The sequence below is a fragment of the Silurus meridionalis genome, chromosome 2 (assembly GCF_014805685.1).
Source record: "Silurus meridionalis isolate SWU-2019-XX chromosome 2, ASM1480568v1, whole genome shotgun sequence".
NCBI classification, from domain to species: Eukaryota; Metazoa; Chordata; class Actinopteri; order Siluriformes; family Siluridae; genus Silurus; species Silurus meridionalis.
This window is the reverse complement of record NC_060885.1, coordinates 6,586,132-6,599,461: the sequence shown is the minus strand read 5'-3', so window position 1 is coordinate 6,599,461 and position 13,330 is coordinate 6,586,132. Positions and strand designations below refer to the sequence as shown.

At 39.1% G+C, this 13,330-nt stretch overlaps 1 protein-coding gene across 6 annotated transcripts in view; it reads left to right on the top strand.

The window, feature by feature from the left end:
* Positions 1–7,032: 7,032 nt before the first annotated feature.
* gab1 (GRB2-associated binding protein 1) overlaps positions 7,033–13,330 on the top strand; it is a 68,713-nt gene continuing 62,415 nt past the window's right edge. For 2 of the 6 annotated variants that reach the window (XM_046864831.1, XM_046864808.1), the window contains exons 1-2: positions 7,036–7,556; positions 7,668–7,775. In XM_046864831.1, coding sequence (XP_046720787.1) covers positions 7,704–7,775 — 72 coding nt within the window. In that variant the 5' untranslated portion in view covers positions 7,036–7,556; positions 7,668–7,703. Of the gene's footprint in view, positions 7,557–7,667; positions 7,776–13,330 lie in introns of all 6 variants that reach the window. The other 4 variants (XM_046864877.1, XM_046864815.1, XM_046864837.1 and 1 more) reach the window with 3 other exon arrangements.

Below are 13,330 nucleotides of genomic sequence, written 5' to 3'. Positions count from 1 at the left end.
TCGTTCATGACCTCCAGACTGGACTATTGTAATGCATTACTAGGTGGATGTCCTGCTTCATTAATAAACAAGCTACAGTTAGTCCACAATGCAGCAGCCAGTGTTCTCACAAGGTGGAGAAAATATCACGATATAACCCCAATCTTATCGTCCCTACACTGGCTACCTGTTAAGTTTCAAATCAACTACAAACTACTGCTACTTAATTACAAAACACTAAATGGTTTATCTCCCATGTATCTATCCGTCACGCTCCTTGAGATCTCAAAACTCTGGACTTCTAGTAGTTCCTAGAATAGCAAAGTCCACTAAAGGTGGTAGAGCATTCTCACATTTAACTCATAAACTTCCTGAGTGTTCGTGTCTCAGACACACTCTTCCAGTTTAAGCGCAGATTAAAGACGTCCTACACATAACACACATCACATCATATCCTTGTGTTCCAGTACACCTTATCAAATGCTCATTATCAACTTGTGCTTGTTAATATCATGAACAGCAGCTAGGCTAATTCCTCTCCACTGCTTCTCTTTCTCTACTCATCTTGAGGCATCCTGAGGTTGTGCCAGCTCCATTTACGTCCCACCTCATGAAGATTGTGGACCTTTAAAGAAGTAGATGCTGACCCCACAAACATCCCGAACCATCTAGAGACGTACCAGCGCCATTTGGATTTCACTTCATGTAGAGTTTGGATATTGGACCTCTTTGAGTGATTAAAGGCTCTGGCATGGAGAAGCTGGTGTTGGATCTATGATGACCGCAAATGTTGAGCTATTTTATAAGTTGCTCAGTAGCTCTTGGTTCCATAATCTCTAATGACTGTATAAGACTGTAAAAAGGTTATTGTGAAAAGCGATATGTAAATAAACCTGACTTGACTAACTCTTTTTCTTCTCCACCTCTAGAGTTAGCCTTAAGATACCTTCCCCCTTTTTTTTTCTTTCCTAATCCATGGACTTTTCCTGTCCTCTGTCTTCTAAACCCAGGAAGACATCATGTCCTGCTGCTTGGCTGTTGGAGGCATTACTCAGCATTCGGAGATAATTAAGAACAGCAGAGAGAAAGTGGAAGAAATCATATCTTCGATCACAAAATTGCAGTTCACTCTAGGTGTGTATTTGACATGTAGGAATTTCAGGAAAACCAGAATTTCATACAGGAGTTTCCTAGAATTTTGAATGTGAAGATACACTTGAGACTTGTGTATTTACAGGAGATATGCTGCTGTGATTCACCTGTAACAGACACTGCAGACACATATAGTAGTTGCATTATAATCATTAGTGTGTAATTACACAGTGGTCAGAAAAACGATATAAAATTTCATACCTTCCTGAAAACTCTTTTTCCTCTCTACCTCTAGAGTCCCCCTTCTCTTTTTCTATGGACCTTCTCTGTGCTCTCTCTCTTCTAAACCCAGGAAGGCATCATTCACTGCTGCTTAGCTGTTGGAGGTGTTTCAGCAATTGGAGAGACTTAAGAGCAGAAGAAAGAAAGTGGAAGAAATTACGTTTGACGCTAATCTGATCTGAATTTTCCCGTCCGAATTCTCCAATGAAGTGACTTTTGCCTTGTACGATCAAAAGCTGGAAGTGATTGCACAAGATCCACATGATCTGCACATCATTTCTTCACTACAGCAAAAACCTTTGCTTTCTAACTATTTTCTCTCCCACCAAGGAGATTTAGTTCTAATGAACCAGCATCAGAATTTATTTGTTGATGAAGACTTCAGAGCACTTTAAAAAAAAGTGTCTGCCAAATTTCCAATTATAAATGACGGTGTTGGTGATCTGGACTGGATCCTGTTCTCCATCAGAATCCAGTCCAGATCACCAACACCGTCATTTATGATTCATATTTTTGAAAGGTTCTGTTTTTTTCCACGGCGTATTGAGTTTTAAAAAACTGTTTGCAAAGTGTTATATACAGTATGCACTCTTTCTATATGAACGCTGTGGAGCACCAGCATTTTTTACATCCATCTGTTCTGTAACACAACATGTTCAACTGTGTTTTATATGGTGCATCCTCCCCCTCCTCCATTCATTTAGCTGATGCTTTTGCCTGGCCCACCTTGAAGATGCTTTACAATTGTCCTTTTCGGCAAATGACTGCTATTAGAGACCGAAGACGGCTTATTAATGCATTAGAGAGCATTAGACACGGCGCAAAACAGATTATCAGAGATAGATGTTATCAGGGTTACCCCGGCTTTTACGGCTGAATTAGGAGCTCTTTCGGTGTCACTTCGAGACCAGCGATCCATCAAGCTCTGGCAGTGCACTGATTGAGTCGTTGGCCCACGTGTCCTGAGACGAACCCAATACCCCACGTCTCTGTTTCTGTGTCTGTCTCTGTTTTCTTATACAGCTCATAACGCTGTGCAGTGCCACTAGTTTACAGCTTCAAATCGAATCTCCTTATTCACTTTGAATAAAGGCAGAGAATTGCATTTTTTGATTGAGAGGCGCCTGTAGATAATGTGCCAAACATGGTGTTTTTTTCTTTGAGAGAGAGAAGAGTGCTGCATTAAAAGCTCTTAAATCTCCCTTTAACCCATTAGCTTTACAACACGGTGTGTGCTGGGGATAAGCGCCACTCGTGCTGCCTCCAAGACCATTTGGTAAAATCAATGGCTCTCAATTATTCAAAAGCCAAGCACCCGTTTACTCTCTCTCTCTCTCTCTCTCTCTCTCTCTTTCTCTCTCATAGCCATTTCACAAGGACACATCGACACTCTGGCTCACTCCCACTAACCTACAGCATTCTCATCATCTCTGAACGAAAGTAGGAGGTGAGGTGAAATCTCTGTATCTCAACATCACTTTTTTCTAATACGGGGGAAAAAGTCATACAGCGCACTCTTATTTTGTTATGCATAAAATATGAGCAGGGTTTTGAAATCTTGGTCTTCTGGAACTCTGAAAGACTAATGACCACAAAATTGCATGCATAATATAAGAACTAATGCTTCAGCACTCTGAGTGGGCAGCGGGAGCAGCTCGTTTCTTATCTACATGTTCATACCTGCCTCGTAATGTAACACTGGTTTTGGTGCACCTCGTTTACAAGAGTTAACTATTCGCAAAAATCGATTTTTAAAACATTTGATAAGGTTTTTTTTTTATTGTGTAATATTGAAAAGCATTGTTCATGTAGAACTAATTATTATAATTTTTTTTACAAAACTCAAAATAAACTACATTTATAATAATAATAATAATAATAATAATAATAATAATAATAATAATAATAACGACAATTATTATTATTATTGTCGTTATTATTGATTATGTTATTGTGATTAATGTGTATATTTGTTTATTATTTTAAATATTTGTAATATTTGTTTATTTATTGTATAATTTTTACTGACCTTGTTTTTTTTTTTTAATAAAGCATTATTATTATTATTATAATTTTTATTATTATTATTGTTATTTTAAATATGTTTATATTATTTTACAATTATTATTATTTTTTTTATTTGTTTAATATTTCATTATTTTTATTCTTTATTTCTAAATATTTATTTTTCAATTTTTTTTTATTGATTTATTTATTTATGTTTTACAAATGCAATTGGTTCAAAGGATGAAACTACAACAACAACAAAAAATAAAAAAAATCTAGCATCAACCTTAGAAACCATGCCAAACAGATGACTGGTGGATAACGTGTTCACTGAACGAACCCCACATGCAGAGACATCGTCCCGAGGCGGTTTGGAGCGGACTGTGCTTCTAAAAAGCCCTGAGTAAGCAGTTAGTAAACTTTTGTTAGCAGGCTTGACTGGAGAAGGCGTTTTCCAGTACGACGGCATTCCACACATTCCGGTTTTACATGGACACAAATCCCTGCCTGCATCACTGGCTCAGGCACATTCAACCCCTGCTCCTCACTGCTCTATGGAAACCAACACAATAGGCATTGTGTCCTAACAGGGAAAGTAACAGAGCTGTATGAACTGGTTAACAGGATTGAATCATTGTATCACATCATAAAGCATTGATTTTACACGGTTCGAAATGGGCCTGCATTACTTGACCTAGATTAGATGTGGACAACGATGATCACAGGGCATTACGAGATTTAGTTAGAGGATTAGCTCATTATCATGTTCTCCTAAAAGAAAATATCACACAATCTGTGGAAAATTGTGGGTAAAAATTCTTTAGAAAATTCTGATAGTTCTGATATAGATACTTTATTTTTATGCATTGGTGTAGCAATCAGACATAACTTTATGTGCCACTGATCAGGGCATAACATTATGACCACCTGCCTAATATTGTGCTGGTCCCCCTTTTGCTGCCAAAACAGTCCTGACCAGTCGAGCATCAACAGTAATCATTTCTTCAGCAGTTTGAGCTACAGGAGCTCGTCTGTAGGATGACGCTGTCGCCGGTTCACCACTGTTTCTTCCTTAGGTCACTTTTGATAGATACTGACCACTGCAGACCAGGAACATCTCACAAGAGTTGCAGTTTTGGAGATGACCTAGACGTCTAGACATCACTATTTGGCCTTCGTCAAGTCCTTACACATGCCCATTTTTCCTGCTTTTAACACGTCAACTTTAAGGACAAAATCTATCTATCTATCTATCTATCTATCTATCTATCTATCTATCTATCTATCTATCTATCTATCTATCTATCTATCTATCTATCTATCTATCTATGATTGTGACGATGATGATGATTGTGATGATGATTGTGATGATGATGATTATGATGATGATTATGATGATGATGATTGTTATGATGATGATGATGATGATGATGATTGTGATGATGATGATGATTGTTATGATGATGATTGTGATGTTGATGGTGATGATGGTTATGATCATGATAATGATGATGATTATTAGTAGTCACACAAGTGAGATATGTTTATTTGTGTAGACTCTTGGAATAATAGCTGATTAAATTCGCTACAGGATCAAATGGAAAGTAAATACATTAGACTGTAGGTGTGTAACTGTTGGTGTGTAACTGTTGGTGTGTAACTGTAGGTGTGTATCTGTTGGTGTGTAACTGTAGGTGTGTAACTGTTGGTGTGTAACTGTAGGTGTGTATCTGTTGGTGTGTAACTGTAGGTGTGTAACTGTAGGTGTGTATCTGTAGGTGTGTAACTGTAGGTGTGTATCTGTAGGTGTGTAACTGTTGGTGTCTAACTGTATGTGTGTAACTGTTGGTGTGTAACTGTAGGTGTGTATCTGTAGGTGTGTAACTGTAGGTATGTATCTGTAGGTGTGTATCTGTAGGTGTGTAACTGTAGGTGTGTATCTGTAGGTGTGTAACTGTAGGTGTGTAACTGTTGGTGTGTAAATGTAGGTGTGTAACTGTTGGTGTGTAAATGTAGGTGTGTAACTGTTGGTGTGTAAATGTAGGTGTGTAACTGTTGGTGTGTAACTGTAGGTGTGTATCTGTAGGTGTGTAACTGTAGGTGTGTATCTGTAGGTGTGTAACTGTAGGTGTGTAACTGTTGGTGTGTAAATGTAGGTGTGTAACTGTTGGTGTGTAACTGTAGGTGTGTAACTGTTGGTGTGTGAATGTAGGTGTGTAACTGTTGGTGTGTATCTGTTGGTGTGTAACTGTAGGTGTGTAACTGTAGGTGTGTAACTGTAGGTGTGTAACTGTTGGTGTGTATCTGTAGGTGTGTATCTGTAGGTGTGTAACTGTTGGTGTGTAACTGTTGGTGTGTATCTGTTGGTGTGTAACTGTAGGTGTGTAACTGTAGGTGTGTAACTGTAGATGTGTAACTGTTGGTGTAACTGTAGGTGTGTATCTGTAGGTGTGTAACTGTAGGTGTGTATCTGTAGGTGTGTAACTGTAGGTGTGTAACTGTTGGTGTGTAACTGTAGGTGTGTAACTGTAGATGTGTAACTGTTGGTGTGTAACTGTAGGTGTGTATCTGTAGGTGTGTAACTGTAGGTGTGTATCTGTAGGTGTGTAACTGTAGGTGTGTATCTGTAGGTGTGTAACTGTAGGTGTGTAACTGTTGGTGTGTAACTGTAGGTGTGTATCTGTAGGTGTGTAACTGTAGGTGTGTAACTGTTGGTGTGTAACTGTAGTGTGTATCTGTAGGTGTGTAACTGTTGGTGTGTAACTGTAGGTGTGTATCTGTAGGTGTGTAACTGTAGGTGTGTATCTGTAGGTGTGTAACTGTAGGTGTGTAACTGTTGGTGTGTAACTGTAGGTGTAACTGTAGGTGTGTATCTGTAGGTGTGTAACTGTTGGTGTGTAACTGTAGGTGTGTATCTGTAGGTGTGTAACTGTAGGTGTGTAACTATTGGTGTGTAACTGTAGGTGTACAGTACAATAAAAGTGTGAATCCTGTCTGGTCTCTTGCATTCAATATAAATTAAATATCCAATAAATCAAATAAATGAATTTGTGCTGCTGAAATTAAAAGATGCGAGACAGAAGGAAGCCAAATTGTGTGCATTTTCAATTATTACAATCCAAACTGTAGTTTATAGACTTTTTATTCTGAAGGCAATGAGATGTTTCTTTTACACAAATACTTACTTTTGAGAGATGAACTGAGGATTTTGAGAAAAGTACAGGCTTTTTTTTTTTTTTTTTTTAGCAAGAAATACACTGTTTGGTGCTGTTGGTACACATTGTTTTGAGAAATGCACTTACTGATTTGGATGATTCGAGAAATGCTTTTAAAGCATGTGAGAAAAAATAAACTGTAATATAAGGGATGTCCACCCAACTGCATTCTGGGAAATGTAGTCTAAAATCCTAAAAGTAGTAGGCTATAAATTGTATAAAGCACAGGACAGAAGTTGAATAAATGTGTTTGAATGAAAATGGTTTATTTTGTTTGTTAAAAAGTGCGCAGGATTTTGTAAATACGGATATCAGGAAAAAGTGAAGAGAGAAAGTAAATGTCTGGAGAAGGGTGTAAAGGGCGGCACCTGTCGACTACATTTCCCATAATCCTTTGCGCCTTGGGCCCCCCCCCCCTCCCTCTCTTCTCCCGGTCCTCCTCCACGGGAGGGCAGAAGGAGGGAGGTTCAGTTTTGAGGGGAGAAGGAAAAAAAAAAGTATCGACGTTCACAAGCGTCAATCAACCGAGCGAAACTGGAGGGAAGGTGGCCGAAACCGGAGCATTCAGTCGGGGAAAAGAGCGCCGTGGAGCCCGAGAAGCTCCACCATGTGCCGGGAGAGTGAGCTGGAAAAGCGTTGGAGATATTCGGCTCTAGTTTAAGAGCGCGTTTTGCGTCGAGGAAACTCGGGAGTGTGTCAAGAAAGAGGAGGAGGAGGAGGAGAAGAAGAGAAGAAAAGAGAGCAAAACACCGGAGATATTTTTTTTCTTTTCTTTTTTCAAGTGTGTGTGTGAACTTCAGCTCCAGGATTATCTGAGGTTTGGATGCGTTTTGGTTGGGCACGAGCTCCAAAAAGAAAACAAGGGAAGAAGGGATGATAAGAGCAGGAGTTTTTGGAGAAAAAGACGAGTAAGGAGGAGGAGAAGGAGAAGGAGAAGAAGTGCACGAGCCGTGGAGCCGCTGGCGCGTGCGTCTGTTACAAGTCAGTGCTACATTGTAATTGTTCTCGGCGCGCGCGCTCCCGAGTCGAGTTTATCTATGTATTTATTTTGTATAACAATCATGGTTGTTGTTGTTGTTTTTTTTTTTTTAGACAGATCAAAGGAGCGACCTAAAAGACGGGGGGAAAATGAGCGGAGGGGATGTGGTGTGCTCGGGCTGGCTCAGAAAGTCTCCGCCGGAAAAAAAGTTGCGCCGTTATGTAAGTAGGACGAAAAAAAAAAGGAAAAGAAATCTCAGTTCTATTCAAATGTGCGTGTTATTTATTTATTTTTTCCCTTTCCTTTTTTTTTTTTTTAGCGTGTGCACACATGAATACGCACACGCGTACGCACGCACGGGCGCGCGCCCGCATGCACGAACGCATATACATATATATATACACACACACGTACATGCATGCATGCAAATAGCTGCTTTCTAATAATACTGATAACGAATAAATCCACTTTAATCTGCCTTGGCATGCAATGACGTTTAAAAAAAAACCTATCCCAGGCTGGGTTGTTTACAGACTTGTTTACATGTCAACAACAACTGAAGGAGGATTGTTGTCCTATTTCGGGATGATTCTGTCTTCCTGTTTTTCTTCTCCCCAAACACATAATAACATTTGTGTTTTGGAGTTTTGGTGGACACTATATATATATTTCCCTCTGTTCCTACACTACCTCATGTGGGTGAACTACTAAAAAGATTTGATCTGGATTTTAGTCCTGAAGCAATTTTTTATTCATGTAGGATTTGGGACAAATTCTTGTGAGTCTCTAAAGCAGACTAAAGGTTTTGACTTATTTCATGTATCCGAGCATGCTGATGCTCACATCCTCAGATCTGGAATCAGCAGGTTTTTCTTTATTTATTCTGGATTGCAATAAAACTCAATAGTGTGATTATGGCAAAAAGAAATGCATGTGAATCAGCAACAATATCAAAAGCTTATTACAAAGTCTGGTGTTAAAAAGGCACATTCTGTTCTTCCTGATTGTAACCACGACACATCTTTCACACACGCAATTCCTTAATACAACAGAAGAATCAGCAAAAATGATCCGGTGTCAGCAGTGTTCCTGCGTGGATAAAATCACAGTATTATTGAAAGCAGTGGTTGAGCTCTTCCCTTAGTTCAAGAGTTGATTAGTTCGATTTGTCTGGCACATGTAGTCATCTCTCTCCCTTTCTTTTATATATATATATATATATATATATATATATATATATATACACTCATACATACATTTCTTTAACCTGTAATGAAATCAGTCCTCACTCACTTTGCTGTTAAAGTGATAATCCAATCCGGGCTGATGGTCAAGCTCAAGCTTTCTTACCGGATTTCTTTCATCTCGTCTGCACGTTATCTGCTCAGTTCTTCTGATCTGTTGTTTTGCTCTGATATGGTCAATAAAGCAGTGTTGAGGTGCTAGTTTCTCCTTGTTAAATATTTATAATGATAATAATTATAATGTGTGTATCTTCGGGCAAGTTTGTTCGGAAGAACCATAATATCAGTATGGATTCTGATAAAAGCTCGCATCATGATTAAAAACGCATCAAGATGAATTGATTTTGACCTTATCGCTAGTTGGAATGTTGAGTTTGGATTGTTGTGATACAGACTTTTTGTGAGGTGCGGATGAATTGCTTTCTTTGCTAAATTATTACGCGAATTGATATAAATGTGGTGAGAATTAAATATTAGGAGTGTGTGTGTGTGTGTGTGTGTGTGTGTGTGTGTGTGTGTGTGTGTGTGTGTGTGTGTATATATATATATATATATATATATATATATATATATATATATAGGGAGGTTTTGACTCTACTTTTGATGGTTAAAGGGGAATTGTACATGTAATGTACTGTAGTGTAAACTCAACAAAAATTGTGAATTACTTGTCATAAATATTTTATTTACTACTTCAAATGAACTATTAGTAATAATGATTTTCAAACATTATGTAATTTATTCATAGAAACTCTGTTTTGAAACGTTATTCCGAAGCTGCGGCTACTCGAGAATATAAGCAATTTTATTTATTTATATATATATATATATATATATATATATAATACATATATAAAATAATATTTGATTTTGATCAATGTGCTTAGACTTTTTGGTGATTATAGTAGGCATTGTTTTTGATCCCAAATTCATAAATGAGTTCTTTAGACCCAATTACCCAATTTTTTTCAGTGTTTAATTGATTAATAAAGCTACTATAGTCGACAGCTACTTTTAAAATGCAACAGTGCCAAACTGTATCTACACTCAAAGTATCACATTAGATCTTTTATTTTTCCCCCAACCCCAGAATCAGAATCTATTTATTACTCTGAACATGTTTATCTATACTCATCCTGTTTACATGCGCTTGGGGCGATTTCATCAGAGGTGGCGCTTGTAGTTTGTTTGTTTGTTTGGACCAGTTTGCATGACCCATGCCAGCCCAGAGCTCAGCCTGGAAGTTTTCCCCAACACTGAACATTTCCCCTGATGCTTGCATTCGGAATTAACCCTTTGATTACAGCGCTGTAATATTCTCGATTCTGATTGGTCAGAAGGTGTTGCTATAGGTTTACACAGGTTTACATTGCATGACTGGTTTCTCATCGTCAACGGATTTACAAACTGTAAATGTTTCTGTCAGGAGATTGTTTATTTCAGTGCTTTGTAACAGTCCAAGAAAAACCTGAAAGTCTTCAGGATGGAGGAGTTTTCAGTTTCATTTCAGAGTAAGCGATAGCAGGAACTACTTCGCTTCAGAGGCATTCCATATCAAACTATACGCTTATGGAGCAAAAGTTTTTGGAGTATGCGCAATTATGAGGGGCGAGGATATTGTCGTGTATCTGTGTACTGGGGGAAAAAAGAGCATAAAATGTAATTACGAGAAATTCCTTTGTAATAGGTGTTTAAAGGCAGATTCTGTCTGCAACATTTAAAGTACACGGCTATGCATTAGGATTGGAAGTGACAGTCGTTATACTGCAGCCGTAAAGGAAAAAAAGATGAACAGATTTGCACAGTTTTATATATTTATAGTCTCGTTTTTGGAGCAGTGTATCATAAGGTTTATCAATAGATTTTACCGAAACTATGCAGAACGTGGCAAGACTTTTTTTCATCTGTCCCCAAAATGTATGTTTCAGGTCTTTTTCCTTGGGGAAACAATGTGAAAATGACTACTGTGGATCCCTCTTTTCAACCCGTTTGCGGTTTTGTAATAGATCCTGACTGTAACACATGAACGTTCCCATAACCGATGAACCTATTTTTCTTTCCTTCAAACCAACAGCTTCCTCCTCTAGACAGAAATATAATCTGCAGGCCTGACATGAGAATGTTTTAGTGTGGGCACCGAGCCCAAATTCCCAGCCCTACTGCTTCATGCTGTGCCGAGCAGAGCGGTGCAGAGCTCAGCAGAGCTTTGAGCAGCGAGGGTCAAAAGTCTGCTGTGTTCCCGGCTGTTTGGCGGCGAATCAAGAGCGCGGCTGTTCAGCTGACTTTCTGTGTGCTGTTCAATAGCAGCGCTCAGCGTTTAGCGCAGGGCTCAAAGTGCCTGCTCACTTACTTCAATATGGACTCCCTCTCGCACACAAACGGATGACTTGCAGCCATGGCAACTCTCTGCTTTCTGTCGGTGAAACGTGTCGAAGGCCACTACTTTTACAGCTCGTTTGTCCAATTATGACGTCCTTTAAATCTCACACCACCTCTTAGAGATTCGAAGATAATGTACATACACTAAGGGATTTCTTCCTCCTCCCGTCTCTTTCATTTTTTCCATTCATCTTTCTTTTTTTTTTTTTTACTTCCTGTATTTCATTCGTTCATTCCCATAGTACTCGCAGTTCTGTAAACACGGGGAGAGGCAGTGAAATCTGACATGCAGGTGTGTGTGTGTGTGTGTGTGTGTGTGTGTGTGTGTGTGTGTGTGTGTGAGAGACCAGAAATGATCAGACGCTCTGAGACTTCAGCGCAGTGGCGATTTACACTTTTATTTAGTCCAAGTCCAGGTGTTAACCCTGTGATATCTGGATGTACGGATTCCTACAAAATGTTTTTCATACAAAAAATGTATATTAATATTTATATTGCTGAAATGCTGATCAGCTTCATTTCAGATATTAATAATGATCCTTTTTACGACTGTTCTTCTATCTATCACTTGTTCTCAGAGATGGAGGATTGAGTAGTTCCGAACTCCTGGGACTAGCAAGTTTAGAGTCCAGAGTCTAGAGTTTATCGAGTATTTCTTGTATAGGATGTGGTTGAATTCAATTTTCCCTTCACTCGAATCAGAAGATCCAAACCTGCTCCAGCCTGACAGTTCCCCTGTGTACAAAGCCAGCTTCATGAATATATGCTTCACACGGGTTGGAGTGGAAGATCTCCTGCTACAGAGTTCTGAACTCAACCCTACTTTGAGCACAGGATGAATTGGAACACTGACTGCACCTCAGGCCTCCTCACCTCACCTACATCATAAGTACCTGACCACAAACCTCCAGAAGCACATTCCAAAAACTAGTGGAACCAGCAATTGGGGACTAAATGTGGAATGGGCTGTCCGAAAACCACAAGGCAATCTTATGGTCTGGTCTGGTGCCCACAAATGTTTGTCAATATAGTGCACTTCTATTTATTTATTTATTTATTTAAATTTAATGCTCACAGCTTAGAGGACCAGTCCGAACTAACAAATAGGAAGTCGAGGGGTGTTTGTTTGTTTGTTTGTGTGTTTGTTTGTTTTTCCTTGTTAGAGGTTTGGAATTTACAAGTTGTGAGCTGATATTGAAAACCGCATTTAGCGTGGACTTGGACGCTCTTCTAAGAATAAGGTCAACTTTTCTAAAATTCTCCTCCTCGCATTTCAAACAGAATTTTAAAAAGGCACTTGCCGGACCTTGAAGTTCTGTTAAAGAGGATGATGAATTTGTGCGTTTCTCTTCGTTTGTCATTAAAACTGATCTACGATTCAGAACATTACAATAAGGGAGTGTTTTAACATGCTTGCTGGACCAGCGGATTAATTTTTGATTGGTTCCCCCCCTTATACTGATTATCATCAACAGTAAACAGAAGATAGAGGAGATTTAAGCTCCACATGAGCTTCTCCTTTTCTCCACCTGATCTTCTGTCTCTTCACCTGATCTTCTGTCTCTTCACCTGATCTTCTCCTTCTCTCCACCTGATTTTCTCCTTTTTTCCACCTGATATTCTTCTTCTCTTCACCTGATCTTCTCCTTCTTCTCACCTGATCTTCTCCTTCTTCTCACCTGATCTTCTCTTTCTCTCCACCTGATCTTCTTCTTCTTCTCACCTTATCTTATCCTTCTCTCCACCTGATCTTCTCTTTTTTTTTTTTACCTGATCTTCCACCTGAAACTCTGTAAAGCTGCTTTGAGACGATGTCTGTTGTGAAAAACGCTATAGAAATAAACTTGACTTGTTTTAAACAGAGATGATCCAGTAAACAGAGCAGGAGTCTTTCTGGCATGAAGATGCAATATGGCTGGTTCTTCACTAGAACACTCTGTACATTCTCTCCAGACCGCATGTATGTCATATGTCGCCGCCCCAGTGGCTGAGCGAGTTCTCTCGGGTGTCTTTGATGCAAAGGACCTTGACATAAAGCTCTACTGTTCGGCTTTCCCACGATGCACCAGGGAAAGGGGAGATGGTCGTGGTGAGAGAATGGAAGGAAACTTTTGCGTGTGCGTGTGTAAACTTACAACAGAGTGCAGCTGTAG